Genomic DNA, 23,299 nt, shown 5'->3' with positions numbered 1-23,299 from the left:
CCTGCCCAGCAAAGCTGCTCTTGGATTTGGGCAGCTGTTCGAAATTTCCAGAAGTCCTGCCCACTACACTTCGTATTCTATGCTGAAGCCAGGATACATGCGAGGAAATAGGCACTTATAAGCAGCTTAGCTATTTATTAAGTCAGTAGAAAAATGACTTTACAGGTTTGCGGTGCAATAAAGGAGATGGGGACCTACCCCCATGCTAGAGCGCTCCAGTCCAGTCCAGTGCCCAAGTGTGGTCTGCATGTGTATGTGTGAGCACGTGAGCTGCCTGGACGCCCCAGAGCATCTCCTAAGTGTGCTGCCCCCGTGGGGGGCACCAGAATCTGTGCCCAGCAGCTGGGCCTGATGAGAAGAGTCTGAGGAGCTGGGCCCTAGAAGCGGCCCAGCACAGTGGCTAACAGAGCCATGCGTATGTACATGCCGTTCTCGGCCTGGCGGAAGTAGGCTGCTCGGGGGTCGGAGTCCACCTCCACGCTACAAGAGAAAGAAAACAGTTACCCCAGCCTGTCCAAGACTAAGTGTCCTCCCACAGCCAGCCCCTGGTGTATCCTCAATTTTGAAGCCGTGTCACCTTATCTCATTGACTCGAGGCATCGGGTGCATCACCACCATCTTCTTCTTGGCCCGCGTCATGATGTGGGGAGTGAGAATGAACTGGCCAAAGCACTGCGAGGCAGACGGGGGCCCTGTCAGCACCTCAGGGCCAGGGTGGCCGTAGGGCCACAAGCCTGGGTTCCTCCAGGGTTCTTTCCACACCCACATGCAGTTATCACAACTGAGAGGCCCAATCAAGCTCCTGGGGCCCAGCCTTCTTGGCCACTAGCCTGGATGCCCCGTGGCTCCAGCCCTGGCCTCGCCTCAGCCCTGGTACTCACAGCTTCATACTCCTGACTAGAGTCAAAGCGTTCCTTCTGGATTCGGGTCATGTAGAGCACATCAGTGTCAGGCAGCGCTTCCTCAATGCTCTCAAATTCCTCCTGGAGGGGGAGGCAGAGTCAGAGTGAATGCAGTGCCAGGCTCTCACTGCCCAACCCGCAGCTCCCCATGGCCTCCCAGGGCCTCACCTGCTTGGTGCCGCGGGCTGCCACAAAGGCCCGCACATTGGGTGGCATGCGCAGGCTGGGAGGTGCCACGTAGCGCAGGCTGACACGGTACTGGGTGAGCAGGCAGGCCAGGGAATGCACCGTGCGTCCATGCTTCAGGTCCCCCACCATTGTGATCTAGGGGAGGAACCCGATCACCAAGAGGGCCCCCAGATCAAGCACCTTGTCCCCCCAATTCAAAGCTTTCAGTCTCAGGATCAGGACACAGGCCTCCCTGATGCAGCATGCCTCGGAACAGAGAAGGTACTGCCCAACTGCCCCCCCTCTTCAGACCTTGCCCGGGCAGGCTCCCAACCCCTGCCACTGTGCTCACCGTCATGCCATTGACAGTCCCAAGCTCCTCCCGGATGGTGAAGATGTCCAGCAGGGCCTGCGTGGGATGCTCTCCAACCCCATCGCCAGCATTGATCACTGGCCTTCGACAGTGCTTGGCTGCCAGCTGTGAAAATGGGAATAAGAAAGGAGAGCCTTGTCTTCTGCATCCCAGTGGCCCCTGCTCCCTGCCTGAGTCCCACTCTTCTTGGGTCCCCTCACCCATGTGGCCCAACCAGAGACTTGCAGTCATGTCCCTGGATCCATCCCAATCAACCCTGTCCAGTGGACAGCTGGCCTCACCTCCACGGCTCCAGGCTGGGGATGCCGAAGCACAACAACGTCGGCGTAGCAGCTCATGGTCTGCACAGAGTCAGCCAGGGATTCACCCTTTTGGACCGAAGACGTGGCTTCTGAGAAGCTGAGCACAGCGCCCCCCAGCCGGGCCATGGCTGCCGCAAAGGAACTGCTGGTCCGCGTGCTCACCTCGTAGAACATGGAGGCCATCACCTTCCCCTGTGGGGGGGAGGGCCAAGATTCAGTGTGAAAGTGTGTGTTCATCTTGGGGAAAGTATAGGCCGCTGCTTGCTTCGCCCACTTACACAGGAGGGACACTGAGAAAACTCCCTGCAAACCTCCTTGTGACCTGTCCTAACCTTGACATTTCTGTTAGCATCGCTCTGAGCTAAAGGCTCTGCCACTGAAACACCACTGGTAAATATCTGAATGAAATATTCATTCTCTGGGAGAAACAGAAACACCCCAGATCTATCCCACTGAATACATCTGCACAGAGCAAGTTACCAGATTAGCAGGTTGTTGCACCGGCACTCAGGGCCTCACAAATCAGCTAAATACAGGTCAGAGGAGAGCAAACATGTGGGGGTCAGGGGTCTAGGTCAGCAGGACCTTCCAGAATAAAGAAGGCAGAGCAACTTATAGTGGAGGATCTGGACTCACACAAGGTGACCTATGGCAGGAGAGGGAGATCCCTCTGACAGGGTCCTGGATCTGTAGCCCACAGCCCTGACCCTGACCTTGAGGATGTCGAGGCTCCGCTCCTTCTGTACCATCATACGCAGTGTGTGTGCCACATTGAACAGGTGAGACATCTAAAAAAGACCCCAAGTCAGCTGGAAAGGCAGTGGACCCCAGAGGTCCTAGCCCCAACTTTTCAGATTCTCAAAGCTCTGGGTGTCCCCATCCTCCCTCCCCCAGGCACCTGATCCTTGGTGAACTGCTGGACAGACAGGATATGTTGACCCACTAATGAGTGCAGCAGGGGTGAGGTCTGGGGGTGCAGCAGGCCAGGGGTCCCCAGGTTCTGGGGTGACGCCTGTCTAGGTACTGGTGGTGGAGGGTAGCAGGTGCCATCGAGGGTTCCCATGAGCTCTGCAGTGAGGGACGGGGCAGAAGAGGTGGGTCAGAGGGCTCCTCCTACAGAGGTCAGGTCAGACAGGTCCCCAAAGTGAGCGTGGGCTCTGGGGAAGTCTCACCTGGTTCAGCTGCCTTCCGAGAGGACTTTTCCTTTGGCTCTTCAGCTACAAATAGGGCAACAGGACAGATATAAGCCTGCAACTAAGGTCTGTGAAGAACCCCCATTTCCCCACACTCTGGATCATAGCGTCTGTGTTAAACCAACTCACACAACAGTAGCTATAGCAGGTTAGGGGGCAACAAGGATCAGTAGCCCTGGGGACACACCAGTGATTTCCCACGGGGGCTGCTGTGTGAGAGCAGTGGTGCCCTCCCAGGGCCCGCCCAAGTGGCAAAGGGATCCTAGGCAAGGGGAACGGCCAGGCTCACACCAACCAGTAACCTGGATTTACCCCACGTTCTGCTGCCCCGTGGGATCCCAGCTCCTGGGCGGAGGAACACAGCTGCCCACAACAAGAAAGGGCTGTGAGAAGCTGTGGGGTACCTACCTCACAGAGGGCAGACTGATTTAGGCAAAGGAAGGTACAGCGGGTCAGACTAGTAGTATGAAGGAAAGGCAGGAAGAACAGGGTAAGTGGACCAAAGTGAGGTGCTGGTGGGTTGGGGGGGGCTGTGAGCCCGACCCCAGTCCATCAGGGGGACATTGGGGGAAGAGAAGCCTGTCCCTACACATCTCTGAGTCCAGGTGGCCCCATCCTCCGTGTCACAGGACCCCCCTCTTACCTGGCAGACCTGGGTCAGAGGCTCGGTGGATTCGGGGAGGCAGGTGGAAGCGGCCATCGGGAAGCCCTGGGATAGCCCGGCGAGGCCTTTCGGGTGTCTGGAGAGATACAGGTCTCACATTTTAAAAAGTACTGACCCAACTCCTCAAATTTAATTCCTCGAGAAAAGCCGAATTGCTCACTGTCCGTAGCGAGAATGGAATGGACCCTGTCCTCCATCATCTCCCCTCAGGTTCATCCCTCTGCTATACTGTTGTGGCACAGGAAGACCAACTAGCCTCCTAGAGGTGTGTGCTAGCCCCATGACAGGCTCTCAGATAAACCTCTGGTTGGGTTAATAAGGGGCTTGTGTTTCACCTAGGTAGGTAATCTCCTAAACTGAGAGTTAAGTCTATGTTTTGTAGTAGACAAAGAGATAGGTGGGGGACTTTTAGTGTCAACTACAGAGCCTTCCACCCCTAAACCACTAATTATAACACCTGTGCTGTTGGCTGTTCCTGGCCACATCCCCCAACACCCCCCTCCAGTCCCAAAGCACTGTGGATACCGTGGTTATCTCACTGGTGGCAGGGGCTGGAGGTGCGAGCTGGGGAACAACCCCCTGAGGCCACTTGCGTACATCCTGTCCGTAGCCCGGGGGCACCAGGACCTGCAGACAGAAAGCAGGAGCAGGCGAGTGAGCAGGGGGCAAAGAGCTGGACTGAGACCCTAAAGCAATGGAAGCCAGCAAAAAGGAAACACGCCTCAGGGGACGTGTGCCCACCCATGTCCAGGGCAGCTGGAGGAGGTGCTGGAACCACAGAGATGTGCCAGAGCAAGTTGACAATGGCACCAAGGAAGTCACTACTGGGATGGGGTTCAGGCCACACGCATACCTGCCCGTCAATATAGGCCACCTCGCCTCGTAGGACCACACGGCGGACGGTGCCCTTGACCTTCTGCCCTTCGAAGGGTGTCCAGTGGGCCTTGGAGAAGGGCATGTGGCTGGGGATGGTCCATTCATGCTCCAGATCCACCTGCCCAGAGTCACGGGTGATGCTAAGGTAGGGCCACACCTTGGAACAGCTGCGGGGGATACAGAGCCGCCCACCCTCCGCAGCCGCCCACACGCCCACACCTCCACATAGGTGTCCTCCTGTGGGGGCAGGTGGAAGATCCGCCGAGGACCGTGGTGCAGCCGCTGCAGTAGGTCATCCAGAGTGAGCCGGCCCTCGCTGACAGCCGTGAGCAGCAGCGGCAGCATGGTCTCCAGCCCCGGGAAGCCTGGTGGAGGCCTGGGCCCACACTTCTCCTCCAAGGTGTGGGGGGCTGAAGGAAGAGAGCAGCACCCTCAGGCCCCATCGCCTCCACATCTGGGGAGTCACACAGGCCACCAGGATTGCACTGCCTCGCTGCACATCTCAATGCTCATCTCTGGTTATTTGGAAAACAGATAAACCATGACAGCTGCCACCTTCTGGGGACTACACCTTTTACCCATGTTCTCTCATTTATAATTTTTATCATTTGCTCATTAGTTCCTTCAGGGAGCATTTATCAAGCACCCATCACAGACCAGGCACTGTGCTACAAAGGTCAAGTCCTTTGTATCCTCACAGAGCCCAGGGGCCCTGAGCTGGGGCACGAGCCCTGCTGGGCAGAAAGGTACACTGTGGGCCCTCTCACCATGATCTGAGGCGAAGCAGTCGATGACAGCCATGTTCTCCCACAGGGCCTCCACATCCTGGCGGGAGCCAAGCTCAGGCCGGACCTCGCCCTTCCCGGGCCCCAGGCGCTCCAGGTCATCGCGGCTTAGAAACAGATGGTGGGGCGCCACCTCACAGGTCACTGGCAGCCCTCGGGCCTTTGCGGCTTTAATCAGCAGGATCTGGAGGGACAGGAGATCTAGAAGGGGCCTCCCTCGTGCCCTGCCCTACAAGTCTCCACAGCCAACACCCCCTCTAGGAAAGTTACGGGGCAGACATGCTGAGGGTACTGGCTCGCTGCTCCCCACCCCCTCCGGCCCCCAAGGAGACCCTGACCTCTGGGTGTCACTGAGAAAACAGAAGGGGCACTGGGATCCCGGGTGTACTCTCACCTCCTCCTTCCGTGCCACATGACATATGTGCACTGAGCGCTGGGTCAGCTGGGCCACCATGAGGATGGCAGCGACACTCTGTCGCTCCGCATGGGCGACAATGGGGAGGTGGGATGGCCATGTCTCAAAGTGCTGGGGACAGAAAGAATTTATCGGGGAACGTGCAGAGCCCTTAATTCTCTGAGCTCATCAGAGCCCAGAGCCCTCACAGAGCTCCTGACACCTCACTGTTGTTGGTTAGCCCACTCTGTGTGGTCCTCAAGCCAGGACACTGGCTGCCTCCTCCCACGTGCCCACTCCCTACCTCCATCCACTGGGCCACGTTGTCCAGCCGAAGCTCAGAGAAGGTTTCGTTGAGGTAGAGCTTTAGCCCAGCAGCAGACCCAGCCACAGCACCCAGGGTCCCTGCATTTTCTGACGAGGCCCCAAGAAATAAGGCAAAGTCACAGCGTGCGCCAGCCTCTGCCAGCTGGGGAAGATACATATGAGATAATGAGATAAGACCCCCTGGCATCCATGCCAGCCTGGGAACCAGTGGCCTAGGCCCCTAGGCTTCTGGGAGGGCACAAGGAAGATGGGTCTGGGAGACAGGCAGAGACGTCTGGATCACCGTGAAGCAGGAGTACAAGGGCTCACCTTCTGGGCCAGGGCCAGGGCAGGGGCATCAATGATAGGGGGCCGGGTATTAGGCATGGCACACACCATGGTCACGCCCCCAGCCAAGGCAGCAGCTGTGCCTGAGGCAAAGTCCTCCTTGTGTGTCCCCCCTGGTTCCCGCAGGTGCACATGGATGTCAATCAGTCCTGGGAGAACATGGATGTGGCAAGATTAGAGGAAGGTTCAGAGACACAAAGGACATCAAAGAGGTGAACTGGGGTGGTAGGAAAATGAGCAGCCACTGATACGGGTGAGAGGTGGCAAGGTTCCTCAGTCAAGGGCACAGAGGATCGTGGGAGGAAAGAGCTCAGTGAGAAAGATTCTGGCCCCCACACTCTATGCAGTCCAGGCAGGGTGTGGGTCCCACGGCCCAGATCTCTGAGCCAGATGCTACCAGTGTGCAGAAGCTGGGTTCTCCCAAAAGATGCACTTACCAGGTAGTCGCACAAGCTTTTGGGAAGTCATACAGTCAACGTGCACCTTCAAAGGAGGGGCTGGCCCAATCTGGCCTAGGGCCTGCAGGTGAAAACCACAGTCAGCTCTGATTTAAGGGCAACCCAGGAGTTGTAGGTAGGGACTGGGTTTTTGCATAAACCAGGCTCTACCTCCCAATACCCAACTTCTCTCTGTAGCCCCAAAGCCCGGTTATTACCGTAACTGCTTCATACTGAGATTTCCCAACCCCATGGCACACTCACTTCTCCCTCTTGTCCCATTAACACTGGCTGTTGCTCTCCTAGCACCCAGGTCCCAGGTACCTCTACAAACAGTTTGGTGCACTTGATATCGATGATGAGAGGCACAGAGAAGTCAGCGGCCAGGCGCCGGGTACGGTAGCCCTTGGTGACAAAAGAAGAGAGACGCCGGCCCCCAGCTCCACGCATTGACAGGTTAATCACTAGCTCAAAGTGATTCTCAGCCAGCTGCTCCAAGATGCTTCGCTGCGGTGGGCACTCACCATCCACTGCCTCCTCAAAGTGCCAGTCCACAGCTGTTACCTGTGGCCCAGAGATAAGGTCAGGGCCAACCTGAACCTGGCAGGAGTCACGAAGGACAGCAAAGGGAGGAGAGGTAGCCCAGGAACCCATGAGGAAGAGACTGAGAACCTATAGGGTGGGGACCAGGGCTGCCTCTATTTATTATTGGCAGAGTACATTCTTGATAGGAAAAACATCTACTCTATGGTTATCAAGAACTGTGCAATATGAGCCCATACATGTACACGTAGAAATAATATTCTGGAAAGAAATACACCAGAATGTTAAAAGTGGTAGAGAGACTGTAAGGAAAATTTTTTCTTTGCTTTTCCGTATACTCTATTTGCTCTATGCGGAATATAGAGGATTTATGCAACGACAGAAAAAGCAAGGGAACACAGAATTCTCTGGTACAAAGCAGGGGTAGGTTGCGGGAGCCCCGGTACCTTGACACCATGCTCAGTGTAGAAGTCAGCAGTGCCCAGGCTGGCGTAGAGGCTGTAGCCCAGGCTCTCCAGCAGCCGCACAGTTGGGAGCAGCTCACTTTTGTTCTGAACCAAGCAGAAGGAGGATGCGGTTGTATCTCTTCTGTCTTCCACTTCAAGGTCAGCCCAGGCCCAGAGAACCAAGGGTATCTGCCCCCACCTCTCTGGGCAGCCCCCGCCTCTGGATTCTGTACCTTATAGCTGCCAATGGTCAGCAAGATGTTCTTCTTGGGGATCTTAAAGCCAGTGCTTAGCATGGCCTTGAGGTAGGCCTCGCAACGGCTCTCCCCGAAACCAGCCACTTCCCCGGTACTGGTCATCTCCACACCCAACACCACATCAGCACCCGCCAAGCGTGAGAACGAGAACTGAGGCACCTGTGGGAGCAGGATGTGAGACACCAAGGCAAGGAGGGCCCACCTCCCCTCATCAGAAGCAGCAGCCACAGTTCCTTTCCCGTGGTCTCAGCCAGACGGCAGGGTTAGCCTTGCCTGCCGCTGCTCTGCCTGTGCTCTACACCAGCAGGTGAGCTGCTTCTCAAATATAGTTCGGGTCTTCCGGCAGTTTCCACTAAGCTAATTCCTTGGCCTTGGAACACTTCCTCAACAAGCTCTGCCAATCAAACATCCTGACCACCCTTCAGGACTCCATTTAAATACCACCTCTCCCAGCCCTTCCCAGGTTACTCCTTTTGGAAGTGCCATCTCTTGTCTGTAAACTCCTATAGCATTTTAGTCTTATCTTTACTACGCAGGTTTACCACAGACTGTTCTAGAAACAAGCTATTTTTTAACCCAACTTCCCTTGTCTCCATCACTAGTGTGAGCTCTTAAAGGACAAAGACCCTTATCACCCTTGTGGCCCATGACAGGTGCTCAGTTTACATGCGGACTCACATGTGTGGTAAGTGAACTCTCTCCCACTATGTCTCCCTGCTTCTGACTGCTAACCTCAAGGTTTCAATCCTCCGTACCTTTACCCCCACGACTCCGGAGCCAGTCATGAGCCCCACAGGTTCCACTTCTTCCCCCATGATGACGCGTGTGGCCAAGGCTACTAGGTCCACACCTAGTGTCTTCGAGACGAAAGGGAAGGAGCGAGAGACACGCACGTTGCATTCGATAACTTTCAGCTGGTCATCCTAGAGCAGACAGGGATTGGTCAGACCTTCTGTAGGCTGGGCTTGCTGACACTATTCCACTGACCTGGACTCTTTCCCTCATTTACCATTCTGTGGGTAATCAACTTTGAACAGGGGAACAGGGATCAGGTTGTGAACAGACTGTCACAAACCATTACAACACTGTGGGCTCTAGCTAGGAGCCCCTTCCCTCCAGCTTTTGGGCCTACTCTGATGAGGGCAGGAGACAGTGAGTGCTCACTGGCACTGTGGCCAGCACAGAGCAAGAAGGTACTAATGCCCGTTAGTCTCTTCCTTTAGCCCCCTCTTACTACCTTGGCAATGAGCTGCAGATTGAAGGGTCCTGTGACCTGCAGCTCCTGACCCACAGCGTGCACAATGGCTTTAATCCGCTCCAGGGTTTTGGCAGTGATGTCCTGCGGTGGGGTCACCAGTGTGGCATCGCCTGAATGCACGCCTGCATTCTCCACATGCTCAGAGATGGCAATGGCTGCCACTACACCATCACGGGCCACAGCATCCACATCAATCTCCTAGTGGGGACATGAAGGCAATGTGATGTAGGGCAGGGATCATTTTCTTCTCCCACTTGCCCCAGGAGGCTCCCTTCCTTGAAGAGCCTTGATACAACCCATCTTTTCCAGTCTTTTGTGCCTAGAAATTGTTGTAGGACCAGAGAGAGGAGTCTCCTCTGAGGGTGGGGAGCCTGCCCTCAGAGACTTGTTTGAGGCCCTACCTTAGCCTCCTGGATGAACTTGGAGATGACCACAGGGTGCTCCTTAGAGACGGCTGCTGCACTGCTCAGGAAGCGCTCCAGGTCCCCGTCAGTGTAGGCCACATTCATAGCAGCGCCACTCAGCACGTAGGAGGGGCGCACCACGCAGGGGTACCCCACTGTCTGGCAGAACTGGCGAGCAGACTAAGAAGGGTGCAGCTGGGTTGGTCACACTCACCCCTGACCGCATCTAGCCTCCAGCCCCCAACCAAGCCCCAGCCCACCTCTAGGTCACTGAGTTCCCTCCACTGAGGTTGGCTGATACCAATGGTGTCGAGGAGCCGGGAGAACTTGAAACGGTTCTCAGCCGAGTCGATGGCTTCAGGGGAAGTACCCAGCACCCGGCACTGCTGCCGATGCAGAGCCATGGCCATGTTGTTGGGCAGCTGTCCACCCATAGATAGGATCACACCTTCAGGGTTCTCTAGCTCATAGATGTCCATCACCACCTTAGTGCAAGAGGAGAATCAAGTGGAGGTAGCAGGTGGTCAGGGATCTGAGCCTTCCTGCTCACTGCTTCTCACCCTCTACCCACGTCCCCTCAAACCCCACAGAGCCCAAAGAATCTTAAGTCAGCCAGCCATTCCCACTTGACCCTGGCCACCCAGGCTAACGAGCAGCCTTCAACTCTCTCACCTCAAAAGAGATCTCATCAAAGTAGAGTCGGTCACACATGTCATAGTCAGTGCTGACTGTCTCTGGGTTGTAGTTCACCATGATGGTCTTATATCCCATCTGTGAGAGGGAGGGAAATGAGATTGAACTATAAGATGGGAGGAAAAACATGGAAAAACTAAGGCAAAGCCAAAAAGCTTTCTCTGAAATAGCTGTATGGGACACCTGCCTTGGGAGGGAAGTGGGGCCAAGCACTAGAGAGACAGGTACAAAGTATTGGGAGAAAAGACACATACCCTGTGTGAGGCACAAGATGGCCTAAGGGGAGTCCCCCGCCCCTACCACCCCCACACTCTTCCCAAAGCTCTAAGCATAGCAATTAACAGAAAGTGCCAGGATTAAATGTGGGCGTAAGGCAACTGCTGGAACTGAAAGAGAATAGAACAGCAGATAAGACGGTAGGAAAGACTAGCTCTTGGACCTTTCGGAGCTGCCGGATGCAGCCCACAGCACACCAGTCAAACTCAACGCTGGAGCCTATACGGTAGACGCCAGAGCCAAGGACCAGGACGTGAGGCGTTCGAAAGGTGAGATCATGGGTGGTGCCCCAGTATGTCAGGTACAAATAATTTGTCTGGGCTGGCCACTCAGCTGCAACTGTGTCAATCTGTTTCACTGCTGGGCAGATTCCCAACTCCTGACGCAGTTTGCGAACCGCCAGCTCTGTGCTAAAGGAGAAGAAGGGTCAAAAATATAGCCCTGGTGGGGTTCAGACTTAGTAAAGGGGTGAGATCCCAGGGCAGGAATTTAAGAGGAAAACAACCCAGGGATGAAGGTCAGAAGCCTCCAAAACACCCCAATCTCTCCGAGGGCCCCTCACTAGTACCAAGATTCTCTGCCCCACATCCTCAGCCCAAGGCCCTCACCACCACCTCTGACCTCAGAACCGCAAGGGCGATCTGCTTGTCTGAGAAGCCAAGGCGCTTGGCCTGGTGTAGCAGGTCTGGGGGCAAAGGCTGTCCACGGTGCTGTTCCAGCAGTTGGGCGTGTGCTATAATCCGCTTCATCCGGTGCAGGAACCAGCGGTCGATGCGTGTGAGTTCATACAGCCGCTCCACAGAATAGCCAGCCCACAGAGCAGCTGCTACCACAAAGATCCGCTTATCAGTTGGCGTCTCCAACTCCTAATGGGGAGGGCAGACAGATGGATATGGAAGGACTGCGCAGAGGGAGGAGATGTACGATTGTTAAACAAAATATTCCCAATCTATTTTTAGCACCTCATAAAGCCTGAGAGCATGAGTGACACTGTTTTAGGAAAAGACACTGCAAAAAAGGAGCCAAAGCAGCAACTCTGTAATTGCAAAAACCTGTATATAAATCCTACCTCTGCCACCTTCTGGCTGTGCAGCTAATGTATTAGCAAGTTCCACAAGCTCTCTAGGCTTGTTTCAATGTCCACAGAAACAAGTTTAAGAATATATCCTTATAAGGGGCGCCTGGGTGGCTCAGTCAGCTAAGCGTCCAACTTCGGCTCGGGTCATGATCTCATGGTTTGTGAGTTCAAGCCCCACATCAGGCCCTGTGCTGACAGCTCGAAGCCTGGAGCCTGCTTCAGATTCTGTCTCCCTCTCTCTGCCCCTCCCTTGCTCACAGTCTGTCTGTCTCTCTCAAAAATAAACAAACATTACTTAAAAAAAAAAAAAAAAAAAAAAAAAAAAGAATACATCCTTATAGAATAGATGAGAGGAACCACAAAATTCTGAGCCAAGTGAAAAATGCAAATGTCTAGTAATGACTGCTGCTATTAATGGTAACATGTCCACAGACTGGGGACAGAGGAGGGTCCATTTCAGGGGTGTTGCCAGGGGAAGAGAGCCACTTACCATGTCACTGACCGGCTTTACTGTGTGATCAAAGCCCACACAGTTCTCATCTACCATGCGAAGAGCCTTCTGGAAGGCTTCCTCAAAAGAACGCCCAATGCCCATGACTTCACCTGGAGGAACAGGATGTGAAAACTGAGGCCCTGGAGGTAGGAGGTTCCTATGTCTATGATTTAGTCAAGATTCTGGAAGATTCTCAGGACAAGAACCAAAGCAGCGGTATGTATCGTGTTTTGTTATTGAGCAATCTTAAACTGGAACTTCTTTCCTTACCATTTTCTGTTTTGTGTTTATTACGGACTCTGAAATTAAGATGCCTAAAATGGACATGTGGATACTAGAAACAGTGCAGCTGATCACAATGGCCCAACCACTGATAGCTATCCAGTTATGTGCTTTATTCCTATTATGATGACACCATCTGGGATCAGTCTCATCCTTTAAAACTTTTCAACAGTCTGAATAATAGGAAGATGATCCCACTGCTCTTTGAACCCATCCAGAAATAATCACATTCACAACTCTCATTTTAGAGTATTCCTTCCTGGACTTCTTTCAAATATATGTTTTATATATGACTATAGTACACATACGATTTCTATCATGCTTTTTCCTTTATCATAACCATGTTCCCACACTGCTTTGTGACCTTATTACCGGCAGTTTAATTCCTGTACCGGCAGTTTAATTCCTGTATGATTTACCATAACTTAACTACTCACTTACGGAAGGACACCTAGCTTTGAAGTGTTCATCCTTCTAAGTGAGGCTGTGAGTTCTTCAGTGCTTTGGGTTATTTCCTTAGGATAAACTTGCAGAAGTACAGGAGAAATAGGTAAGAATTTTCTGGGTCTTAATAAGTATTACTTGCTTCACAGAAGTTTATGCTTACAAGTATAAGTTTCACCATCTTCTAAGAAGTACATATAATCGTTTTAAACAATTTTTCTCTTAAATTTGCTCATTTTAGCTAGGTTTCTATTTATTAATAAAAGGGAACTCCCCTCTCCCTACAACTCCCCAGATTTGCTTATTGATTTCCTCGTCCACAAAGTTTTATAATGTCCTCTGACGATTTACCCTAGGATCGTCTTAACAATTGTGTTTTCTTTCTTTCTTTTTTTACTAACTGTATTTTTCTATTTACAATCCTAATTGTTTCTTCAAAAGAACTTTAAAACACTAAAATGCTAATAGCAGTGTTAAGGAAGAGAATGATAAATGATTTTGTTCAATTCCTTTGTAATATGGTTTTATTGTAAATGCTTATTTTGAGTAACAGAGATACCCAACATATTCACATATACATGCCTAGGAAGATTCTGGAATCATGTATATACCCAAATAATCCCTGTGTAACAAGACTATAGAGGATTACTCTTTTTTGGTTCAACTACTTTACTAATTTCTCAATGGTTCATGTATCTTACTTGCACGATAAAAGTCACAAAAAGTTATCAAAGAAGATCATGTTCTAAGAACACCTGAATAGATATAAAACATTAAACATGTCATCTGGGGATTAATCTTTATCCTATTTTCAGTCCACTTCTTTTACCGACAATTTAATTATGGCTTTATTCCCATGTTTATCGTAATTTTCACACAACAGGAATTCATCTCCAGAAGGAACAAGTTGGCAGTCTTTTAAGATTTCTAAAAATTCCAAAATAATATCTGAGCTTACTTAGACTTGCTTGTTTAAAGGCTACTATTGATGGGGTGCCTGAGTGGCTCAGTTGGTTAAGCCTCCGACTCCAGCTCAGGTCATGATCTCATGGTTCGTGAGTTCGAGCCCCGCGTCAGGCTCTGGGCTGACAGCTCAGAGCCTGGAGCCCGCTTCAGATTCTGTGTCTCCCTCTGTCTGCCCCTTGGCTGCTTGCACTCTGTCTCTTGCATTATCTCAAAAATAAATACACGTTAAAAAATATATATAAAAAAATAAATAAATAAAGGCTACTATTGCTGTAAATGGAAATTTGCAACACAATGAAATGCTCTTATCCTTGGCTGGTGGCACTGTGGTATGTGAAATACTTGCTTTGGTTGAAACGTTTTAGAACAGTCTAACGTGACTTAAAGGGACGTTACAGGAAAGCGTATTAACTCAATTCCAGCATACTCTACCACTGCTTGCATGCTGTTCGCTACTAAATTTCCTTGTTTTTATGAAAAAGGGCTCTGATGTTCTGCTCTGATCTTAAACATGTTAAAAAATTTGGGGGGTGATCATGGCAGAAAGTACCCAGAGAAGCTGATAGGCGTTAACGACAACTGCCACTGTGCTAACTTGGATATACAAGGGTTCACAAAACAACAGGCATCATTTCCCTGAAGCATCAGTATTTAAAGTCACATGGAGAACAAACTGTCACTGGCATTAACAACCTAGTGACGAGGCCGTGGGCAAAATGCAATGCAAGGCTGTGGGTAGAATTTCATGAAACTGGTCTTGCCGATGACAGGCAACATAGTAGGACAGAGGTGCACATAACTAGCAACCGGATCTAGTTTTCAGTTCTTGGCTCTACCCTCTACTCAGCCATGTCACCTTCCTTCTGTGGGCACCTCAGTTTACTTATTTGTAAACCAAGAGAGAGGAGATAGTTTGATGGCCATCACCCCATCACAGAGATTCTGACAGATGGCGGGGGAGTGGAGGTGGCATGTGTATTCTGGCACAGATTTCCAGATGCCTTTGATTCCCGCTCTTGATGAGGACCACGGAGTTTGAAACGTCCCAGTTCTGAGAAACTATGTTCCCAAGCTGCCGCTAATATAGGATCCGAAAGCCTATGCCAGGGAACTAACTTATGATATTCTAGATTCTTAGGACTGCTGGGACCCCATAGAGTGACCTGGGGAAGGATTTCTTGGGGCACGTCTCACTCACCGACGCTCTTCATGCAGCTCCCGATCTTTGTGCTGACACGGAGGAACTTGCTGAGGTCCCAGCGAGGGATCTTTACCACACAATAATCCAGGCTAGGTTCAAAAGCCGCTGTTCCCCCTGTCACTGAGTTCCTGGAAGCCGTCACGTGGAGGTGTCAGGACAGAGTGGGAGACGTAGAGTGAGCTTCCAGATAGCTTCCTCTGACCCCACACATCCAGGCATCTTTTTTAAATTCCTTGTCCCATGAATGTTTTCTTCAGCTCCCCTCCCCATCTCTGTGATCTTTTCCCCACCCTTGTACCTGAGCTCAGGTAGAGGGATGCCCAATGCTAGCTTCGCTGCCACATAGGCCAGTGGATAACCTGTGGCCTTACTGGCCAGGGCAGAGCTTCGAGAGAGCCTGGCATTCACTTCAATGATGTAATACTGCAAAAAGACAGACAGAGAGAGAGAGAGAGAGAGAGAGAGAGAGACAAACAGAGAGAGAGAGAGACAGACAGAGAGAGAGAGAGACATCAGATAACTGGCCCAGAAGGCCAGGTATCTAATACCTAGGAGAGATATTAGAAGGGCCAGAAAACTAAGCCCTCTCCAAAGGCACAGATAGCAAAAGCACCACCCCCATCCCAGTCCAACCTTACCACAGACAATCCTGACTTCTACTTCAAGGTCTGTAGGGCCAAAGAGTCCCCTGGCCTCAAGGACCCAAAATTATGGATGGAGATCCAACAGCTAGAACATCAGCTCCAGGGCCTAGAGTCTCACCTGCTCAGACTCGGGGTTCAAGGCGTACTGCACATTGCATTCCCCGACGATTCCAAGGTGCTGGGTCACCTTGATGGCTGTCTGCCGCAGTAGCTGGTATTCCCTGTCATTCAGTGTCTGGCTTGGAGCCACGACTATGGATTCTCCAGTGTGGATGCCCAATGGGTCCAAATTCTCCATGTTACACACCTGTGAAAGAAGGATCCCGTGGAGGTCACTGCCAAAGAAAGTCAAGAGAGGCAAGAGGCTGCATCCCAGGGTCCTGTTGCTTTTGGGGCAGTACCCATTCTGGGTCTGAGGGACATCGAACCCTCAAAGATCTCAGCTCTGACCTCTGCTCTTACTGGAGCTCATACTGCCTGACATTACTCCCAGCCCACCTCCATCACTCACCGTGACACAGTTGCCATAGGCATCTCTCACCACTTCGTACTCAATCTCCTTCCATCCCTTCAGGGACTTATCTACCAGCACTTGGCTAGTATGGGCAAAAGCTGGGGCCACAAGAGCAGAGAGCTCCTCCCTGTTGGAGGCAAAGCCAGAGCCCAGGCCACCCAGGGCAAAGGCCGCACGAACCAGCACAGGATATCCCAGCCGCTCAGCAGCTGCCTGGGCCTGTAACGAGCAGAAGAGATGAACACAGTGATCAGGCCTCGACTGCTTGCTGCATAGAGGGTTCCTGGCCCCAGAGAAAATAAGACACAAAGAAAATGACATCATTCCACCTTCCCCCAACCGCCCCTCGAACCTGTTCAAGAGAATTTGCCGCCTCACTGGGGGCCACATGCTCTCCAATCTCTGCCATCCTGGAGGCAAATGCCCGCCGATCTTCAGTCAGTTCAATGGTTTCCACAGGTGTGCCCAGGACCCGGACCCCATACCGAGCTAACACTCCAGCCTTGGTTAGCTCCACACCACAATTCAGAGCTGTCTGGCCCCCAAAAGTCAGTAAGATGCCATCTGGGCGCTCATTACGGATCACCTGAGGGAGAAGAGGAATAACAAACGTTAGGACCTTGGGGGTATAGAGTGGATCAAAGAAGTTTAGAAACCCAGAGTGACCACAGAATACCCCTGCCCACGTGGGTCCCTTCCTCAGTCCAGCCTTATGCCAGTCATACCTGGGTTACATAGTGAGGCGTTATGGGAAGGAAATAGACTTTGTCAGCCAGCCCCTGGGAAGTCTGCACTGTGGCAATGTTGGGGTTTATCAGCAACGTCTGGATGTTTTCCTCCTTCAGGGCCTTAATCGCCTAGGGAGACAAAAATGGCGTACCAGCCTCGCCTACAGAAGCAAGACTACCAAGTCTGAAACCACCAACGTGTCTCTCCCTTCCTGTACTCCCAGTCTCTCATAACCAACTCCTTTTCCTTAGCACCTCACCTTTCTGAACATTCCCCAGATCTCCTGATTCATTCTCTCCCTACAACCAATGTTTATGCCTCAGCCCTCTCCTCAAGACCATCCGTTCCTGAGGGTCACACACCCAGAGGGGCAGGGATGGACATGCTTTACCTGAGAGCCTGAGTAGTCAAACTCTCCAGCTTGGCCAATGGAGAGGCCCCCAGAGCCCAGGATCAGAACCTTTCGTGGTGGTGGAAGCCCAGAGCCTGGGGTGGGAATCCCAGGGGGACAGAGGCGCTCAACCAGCCGCTCTCGAACTGTGGAGGCAAAGAAAGTCATAAATGTTAGAGCTGAACGAGACCTGAGAGACCTGTATTAACTCCCACACTTTACAGAAGAATTCAAAACAGGTCATCCCTCTAATGAGTGGCAGACGTGGGACAACGACCCAGGACTCTTGACTCTGGAGCTCCTTTCAGTAGAAGAAGTAAATGAATCATCTTGGTTTGGTTGCTTTCCCACCTCATCCCCTTAACCTTCCAAACAGATCTCAGTTTCCTAGGGCATGCCCATTTTATGCCCATCCTGGAGCCAACCCTGTTCTTACTTCTACTTAGTTCTACAAAACTAAGGGGCTTACCTGTCTGGCCCCCGGGGTTCCCAGCTGTGGCTTCTTTCACAGTTTCCAGAAAGATATCAAAAAGCAGCTCCATATCTGAAGGACCAGCTTGGTGCTCTGGGTGAAACTGGACACTGTTGAAGAGATGGGATCACGAAATCTGCCATTATCCCTGACTTGGGAACTGGTAGTCTTGGAAGCGGGCATCAGGATAGACGATTGGGGCCCACTGTTGCGCTTCCTTTTTTGATCTTCAAGTCCCCGGGGCTTCCAAGCTGTACAGATCCAGTCACCCTGCCGGAATCACTCTAGCTCACCTGAAGAATGGCAGGCTGTCATGTACAATGCCTTCATTGGAACGATCATTGGCGTTGGTAAAGAGAGGAAGCCAGCCGGCTGGCAGTGAGTCTGTTTCCACAGCAAACCCATGGTTCTGGGATGTCAGAAAGCAGCGCCCAGAGCCCACTAGCAAGCATGGCTGATTATGGCCTCGGTTCCCATATCTGGAGATGGAAGCACACTGAGTCACAAGCCCTCTTCACCCTCCCTTCACCATTGTACCAAACCCAGCTTTTGTTGAGCTTAGGACCCTCACCAGCCCCTGCTCCTGTTTCAACACTAACGAACACCAACTCTATTCCCATCCCCAAGACTCCCCACCGCTCATGTCAGTAGTTCAGGCCCTTCCTCTCCCCACAAGTCCCACCTCATCTTGTATGTCTTGGCCCCAATGGCTAAGGCCAACAGCTGGTGTCCCAGACAGATCCCGAAGACAGGTCGGGGATCAGGCTCAGATAAGACACGGCTCAGTGTGGATACCACACTGGGATAGGAGGCGGGGTCACCAGGGCCATTACTCAGGAAGACACCCTCATACTCTGGAGTGGGCAGAAAAGATGATGTCAAAACCAGTAGTTTAACCAGAGAGACAAACTTGCAGCCTTTCCTTACCATCAGAGCAAAAGCCCTGATCTCTGTCTCCTTCCCTGCAACTCATGTTGACTTATAGCGACTGGACCAAGGGACAGATCTTCCACCCAAGCTACCTGTCTGTAGCCCTATACACGCCCCAGCTACTCACCCTGGCTGTCTAATGCATGGTCCCACGGTACCACAGTGACCTCAGCTCCACGCTGGCACAGACATCGGATCTGATTGTACTTGAGACCACAATCCAAAGCAAGGATCCGAGGGGTGCCCCCTGCATTGAAGACCCGTGGAGCCTGAAGAATAAAGGGCAAGAGCGGGCAGTTGTAATCAATGAGTACAGATATACACACACCAACCCCTGCCTTTGAGGCCTCTTCTGATTTGCCCTCAAGTGTTCACCCGTTAGGAACAGAATAAAACTGATGTGCTATAGCTTGCAACATTTTCCCACTCTACCTCTGTACCTTAATCGAGACCTCTGGCACCAGGGGGCGGGCATTGGGGTCCAAGAATGGCAGGGCTGAAGGCTCTGTTCCATCTTGGACCAGCTTTCCCAGCAGAGACCCTTGCTCTCTCAACTTCTTAGTCAGCTCCCGAGTATCCACTCCTGTCAAAATAGCACACTCTCAGAGATCACACTCCCCCAACTCAGTCATGCATGAGGTTAGACTTTCAGGAGCACTGCATTCCAGAGCCCTGAGTCACACACAGCTGTTCTATGGGCATCAAAATCCTGGGCCATCCTGATGGAAGTACACTACCATGAAGTATTCTTGCTAAAAATATCACATCTGAATTGAACCATGACTTCTAGATTTGTTTACAGAAAATAATATCAGGAGACAAAAGAACACACTAAACAACACTACGGGAACGTAATTGACAAAATGCAGCTTGTGGGATACTCTAAAGGAAAACCGACTTGTTTTTGTCAAGTGGGTTACAATACCCATAAATTAGACATACCAACCAAATGCAATATATGAATCTTATTTAGATCCAAATTCAAATAAGCAATAAAAAACATTCAGATAATAGAGAAATCTATAAATATCGCCTGAATATTTAGAAATTATTGTTACTTATTTAAAGGTACCATAATGTTATTGTGGCTCTTTTATTTTTTTTAAATATTTTTTAATGTTTATTTATTTCTGAGACAGAGACAGACAGAGCATGAGTGGGGGAGGGTCAGAGAGAGAGAGGGAGACACAGAATCCGAAGCAGGCTCCAGGCTCTGAGCCGTCAGCACAGAGCCCGACGCGGGGCTCGAACTCACGAACCGTGAGATCATGACCTGAGCCGAAGTCGGTCGCTCAACCGACTGAGCCACCCAGGCGCCCCTGTGGCTCTTTTAAAAAGGACTCCTTTTTCATAGATTAGTGAACTATTTGTGGCTGAAATGATACATCGATGGAGACCTGCGTCAAAATAATTAGGGGGGTTCTAGTCATGGTGGTGCAGTTAAGTTTAGTCCTCAGTTAATGATTACAGAAGCTGGGGGTTCATTATATTCTTCTTTCCTTCTGTATGTACAAAATGTTCCATTTGAGTGAGAACTCAGTTCTTTCTCCAATTCCCAGACCCTACTCTAAACCTTCCAAATCTGATACATTCTATCACAACCTCAGACTGGAGTCCCAGTAGTGCAAAAGAGATCTCCATTCTTTCCATTCAGGCACCTGTGTTCTGCCCGGACACAACTGTGCTAGCACCGTACCTTGCAGGCCAGGTATGCCATGCTGTTCCAGCCACTGATGCAGGGTGTGGGTGGCGCTCCAGTGGCTGGGTGTGGGGCAGCACTCTCCCACCACCAGTCCTGCCACATGGATCCCTGAGGATTCAAACCACTGTCGACGGAACGAAGAGAGCATGAGGGGCCGAGGGCCATACATCTTCCTATCTTCTTTTCCCAACGTACGGCTGAGACCCTACACTTCACCCCCACTGAATAAATGACCCAGTCATTCCTTTAACACAGCAAGCATTTCCTGCTTTTGTCCTTTCCCAACAATGTCGTTCCTCATATGAAACACCAAAAGCTGGGCCCTGATTAATAACTGAAAATATTTTCCTTCCCTTCCTTTTCTTTAGTCCAAAACTGAGATTACAAATCCTACTTCTGTGAAGATACCACCCCCTCACTCACTGCAGTTTGTGCCTCCTCCTTAGGGCTCACCTAAACTCACTGTTTCTATTGTTCTTGCTACTTACATTGTATCGTATATGTGTTTGTGTGTCTTCCTCACCAAACTGCGAACTCAGCAAGAACAAGGTGGCTGACACACAGTAGCAGTCAACAAACATTTACAGAGTGCCCACTCAGTGCCAGGCATTGTAACAGATGTTGGGGGAGGAGCAGTGAGTATGCAAAAAGACAAGATCCCTGTCCTTACCATATGAATTTACTACTTAGGGAGCCTGAAAATTAACAAAGTAACGTGCAAATAAACAAGATCACAATTACAGAATGTGGTAAAAACAGAAAATAAGATAGGTGCACAATACCTCATCAAATAAAAATAAAGGTTCAGGGTACAACGCTAGGCATGATTCTACCCCCCTCCCTGTAAGGGATAATAATAATAATAATAATAATAATAATAATAATAATAATAAAGTTAACATAAATTTGCTACCCAGTAGATAAACATTTAATAATTAAAGAGAAAAATGGGTCATTTACATGGGAGGGAATGGTATATTTAAATCACATCTGTTTAGTGGTAGAGGTTTAAAAGAAAATGGATGTTGAGACTGTTCTTTACAGATCTGAAGGAGAGTTTGGCAGAACCCTCCATGGCCAGGAAGACAAGTCTGCATATGGACAGGTGCATTCACAGCACACGTGCCACAAAAGTATCCATGGTGGGCTAGAGGCTCTAGGAGGCCTTACTCACCCTGGTTCTGTCATGGGCCTCAATTCTACAGGTTTATAAACTCTCATTTTGTCAGTGTGTCTACAGCTAACAAAGCTAAAAACTGCCATATGTTAACCAACATACTGCATTATAAAATAGAATGCAGTGTACTTACAGATCTGTGATAAGGAATGGTCCTTTCACTCCTTATCTCGAGTTCCCTCTCCTAAATGTCAGGGTGAATTAAGGAATTAAAGGCCCACTAAGCGTGGAAAACCAGGACAAAAGAGTTTTGAGGAATACTGTATCTAGGCTGCAGTGATTTCCACTATTAATCTCTGTGGACTTTTTTCATTACTTTAATTTCCACAGTGCAACTTAGTTTCCAAATTCCAGAGGAGGAGGAATAGGTGGAACCTCACTGTGGGAGGAGACTGAGTCCTCTTATCTAGAGATGAGAACTCCACTGAAGAGTGGCAAAAAAATGAGTCAAGGCAAGGAAAGTAGGTTTGCAAGACGATTACCAACTTGGTTTGGTAGGTGAACTGGGACCCACAGCCACTGAGAAGGGTGTGGCCCTAATTTCCAGTCTCTTTCCTACTATGTATTTTAAAGCATTCCTCCCATCACACCACTGTTAAGAAATCTTCACTGGTTCCTTACCAAAATCCAGACTCTTTGGCTTGGCCTCCAGCACTGTGCCTCTTACGGTACTTAAGCTGTGGGTAGTACTTGTATTATCACTTCAGTGTGTATCTTTGTTCTCTCCAGGATGCCTAACTTAATGTCAATGTCTTCACTTGACTAACAGTTAATAACCACTGATTTGAAAAGATAAAGTACAGAAAGCATTGGGTGTGGCTACCTTACTGAGACCGAACTCATCCATTTCATCTGCAGGGATGCCATAGTTGCCGATCAGAGGATATGTCAGCACTAAGATTTGTGCTTTGTAGGAAGGGTCAGTAAGGGCCTCGGGGTAGCCGACCATGCCGGTTTGAAACACTGCAAGAAAGAGGCAGGGCTGGGGCTTGGGCAGGACACCCTTCCCACCACTGCCCTGAGCGATGACAATGCCCCAGCGGAGGCTGCCTTGACCTTGAGGGATAAAAGGGGCTAGGGTGGGGACACGGGCACCAAATGGGGGTGGGAGGCTGGGTGTGCAGGCGGGAAAATGGCGGGTTTGGGCAGGGCAGGTTGGGCAGAGAGGGGCAGCAGAGAGTGGGATGAGGTCGGCAGCCGGCCCGAGCTTGCTTACCCACTTCACCGGCAGTCGACACAGCGGCCCCAAAGGGCTGGCCCCGCAGGACCGACCCATCCTCCAACATCAGGGCCGCCATGGGAACGGAGCTCAGAGGCGGGGGCGAGCACAGAGAAGCGGGAAACGCAGCAAGCCCCAGCCGATGCTAGAACCACGTGAGGTCGGCGCGCCAGGAGTCGGTCCACGTGGCTAACCGCGCTGGTGGCTGGAGCGCGGGCCGCGGAAGACGCAGGAGCTCCCGGCGCGCTGGGCGGCCGCAGACTGCGGCGGCGCGAGCTGCCGGCAGCGTGAAGGGCGGGGCCGAGCACGTAAGAGGGCGGGGCCAAGTTAACTTCGGCGTGGTGGGCGTCTCCTCTCCCCGCCCTCCCCAACGCCGCCCCACCGCAAAGACCCGGGAAACCTGAAAAACAACCGACTAGTCCAAAGCACTCT

The 23,299-nt window shown here is 51.2% G+C and overlaps 1 protein-coding gene across 2 annotated transcripts; it reads right to left on the bottom strand.

The window, feature by feature from the left end:
• Window positions 1–115: 115 nt before the first annotated feature.
• CAD (carbamoyl-phosphate synthetase 2, aspartate transcarbamylase, and dihydroorotase) lies at window positions 116–23,265 on the bottom strand. 2 transcript variants are annotated; one of them, XM_058682836.1, is made up of 45 exons: window positions 22,865–23,265; window positions 22,472–22,611; window positions 20,466–20,595; window positions 19,210–19,352; window positions 18,897–19,038; window positions 18,522–18,693; window positions 18,133–18,318; window positions 17,837–17,949; window positions 17,368–17,513; window positions 16,973–17,104; window positions 16,600–16,833; window positions 16,245–16,466; window positions 15,852–16,040; window positions 15,388–15,512; window positions 15,087–15,217; window positions 12,194–12,306; window positions 11,247–11,491; window positions 10,789–11,035; window positions 10,329–10,427; window positions 9,917–10,141; window positions 9,654–9,836; window positions 9,232–9,450; window positions 8,750–8,917; window positions 7,971–8,153; window positions 7,738–7,842; window positions 7,073–7,312; window positions 6,749–6,830; window positions 6,294–6,460; window positions 5,962–6,126; window positions 5,658–5,789; window positions 5,246–5,447; window positions 4,698–4,888; window positions 4,456–4,596; window positions 4,128–4,229; window positions 3,582–3,678; window positions 3,251–3,301; window positions 2,918–2,962; window positions 2,644–2,813; window positions 2,459–2,533; window positions 1,725–1,937; window positions 1,423–1,548; window positions 1,071–1,226; window positions 882–983; window positions 578–672; window positions 116–480 (listed from the first exon to the last, which is right to left on the bottom strand). In XM_058682836.1, exons 1-45 carry the CDS (start codon window positions 22,944–22,946, stop codon window positions 378–380), a joined length of 6,729 nt encoding a protein of 2,242 aa, XP_058538819.1. In that variant the 5' UTR covers window positions 22,947–23,265; the 3' UTR covers window positions 116–377. The 2 variants fall into 2 exon arrangements, with proteins under 2 accessions (XP_058538819.1, XP_058538820.1); XM_058682837.1 differs by lacking the exon at window positions 3,251–3,301.
• Between the last annotated feature and the right edge of the window lie 34 nt (window positions 23,266–23,299).

The sequence above is a fragment of the Neofelis nebulosa genome, chromosome 9, assembly GCF_028018385.1.
Source record: "Neofelis nebulosa isolate mNeoNeb1 chromosome 9, mNeoNeb1.pri, whole genome shotgun sequence".
NCBI classification, from domain to species: Eukaryota; Metazoa; Chordata; class Mammalia; order Carnivora; family Felidae; genus Neofelis; species Neofelis nebulosa.
The sequence above is the reverse complement of the archived record's forward strand: the minus strand, read 5'-3'. Positions and strand labels throughout refer to the sequence as shown.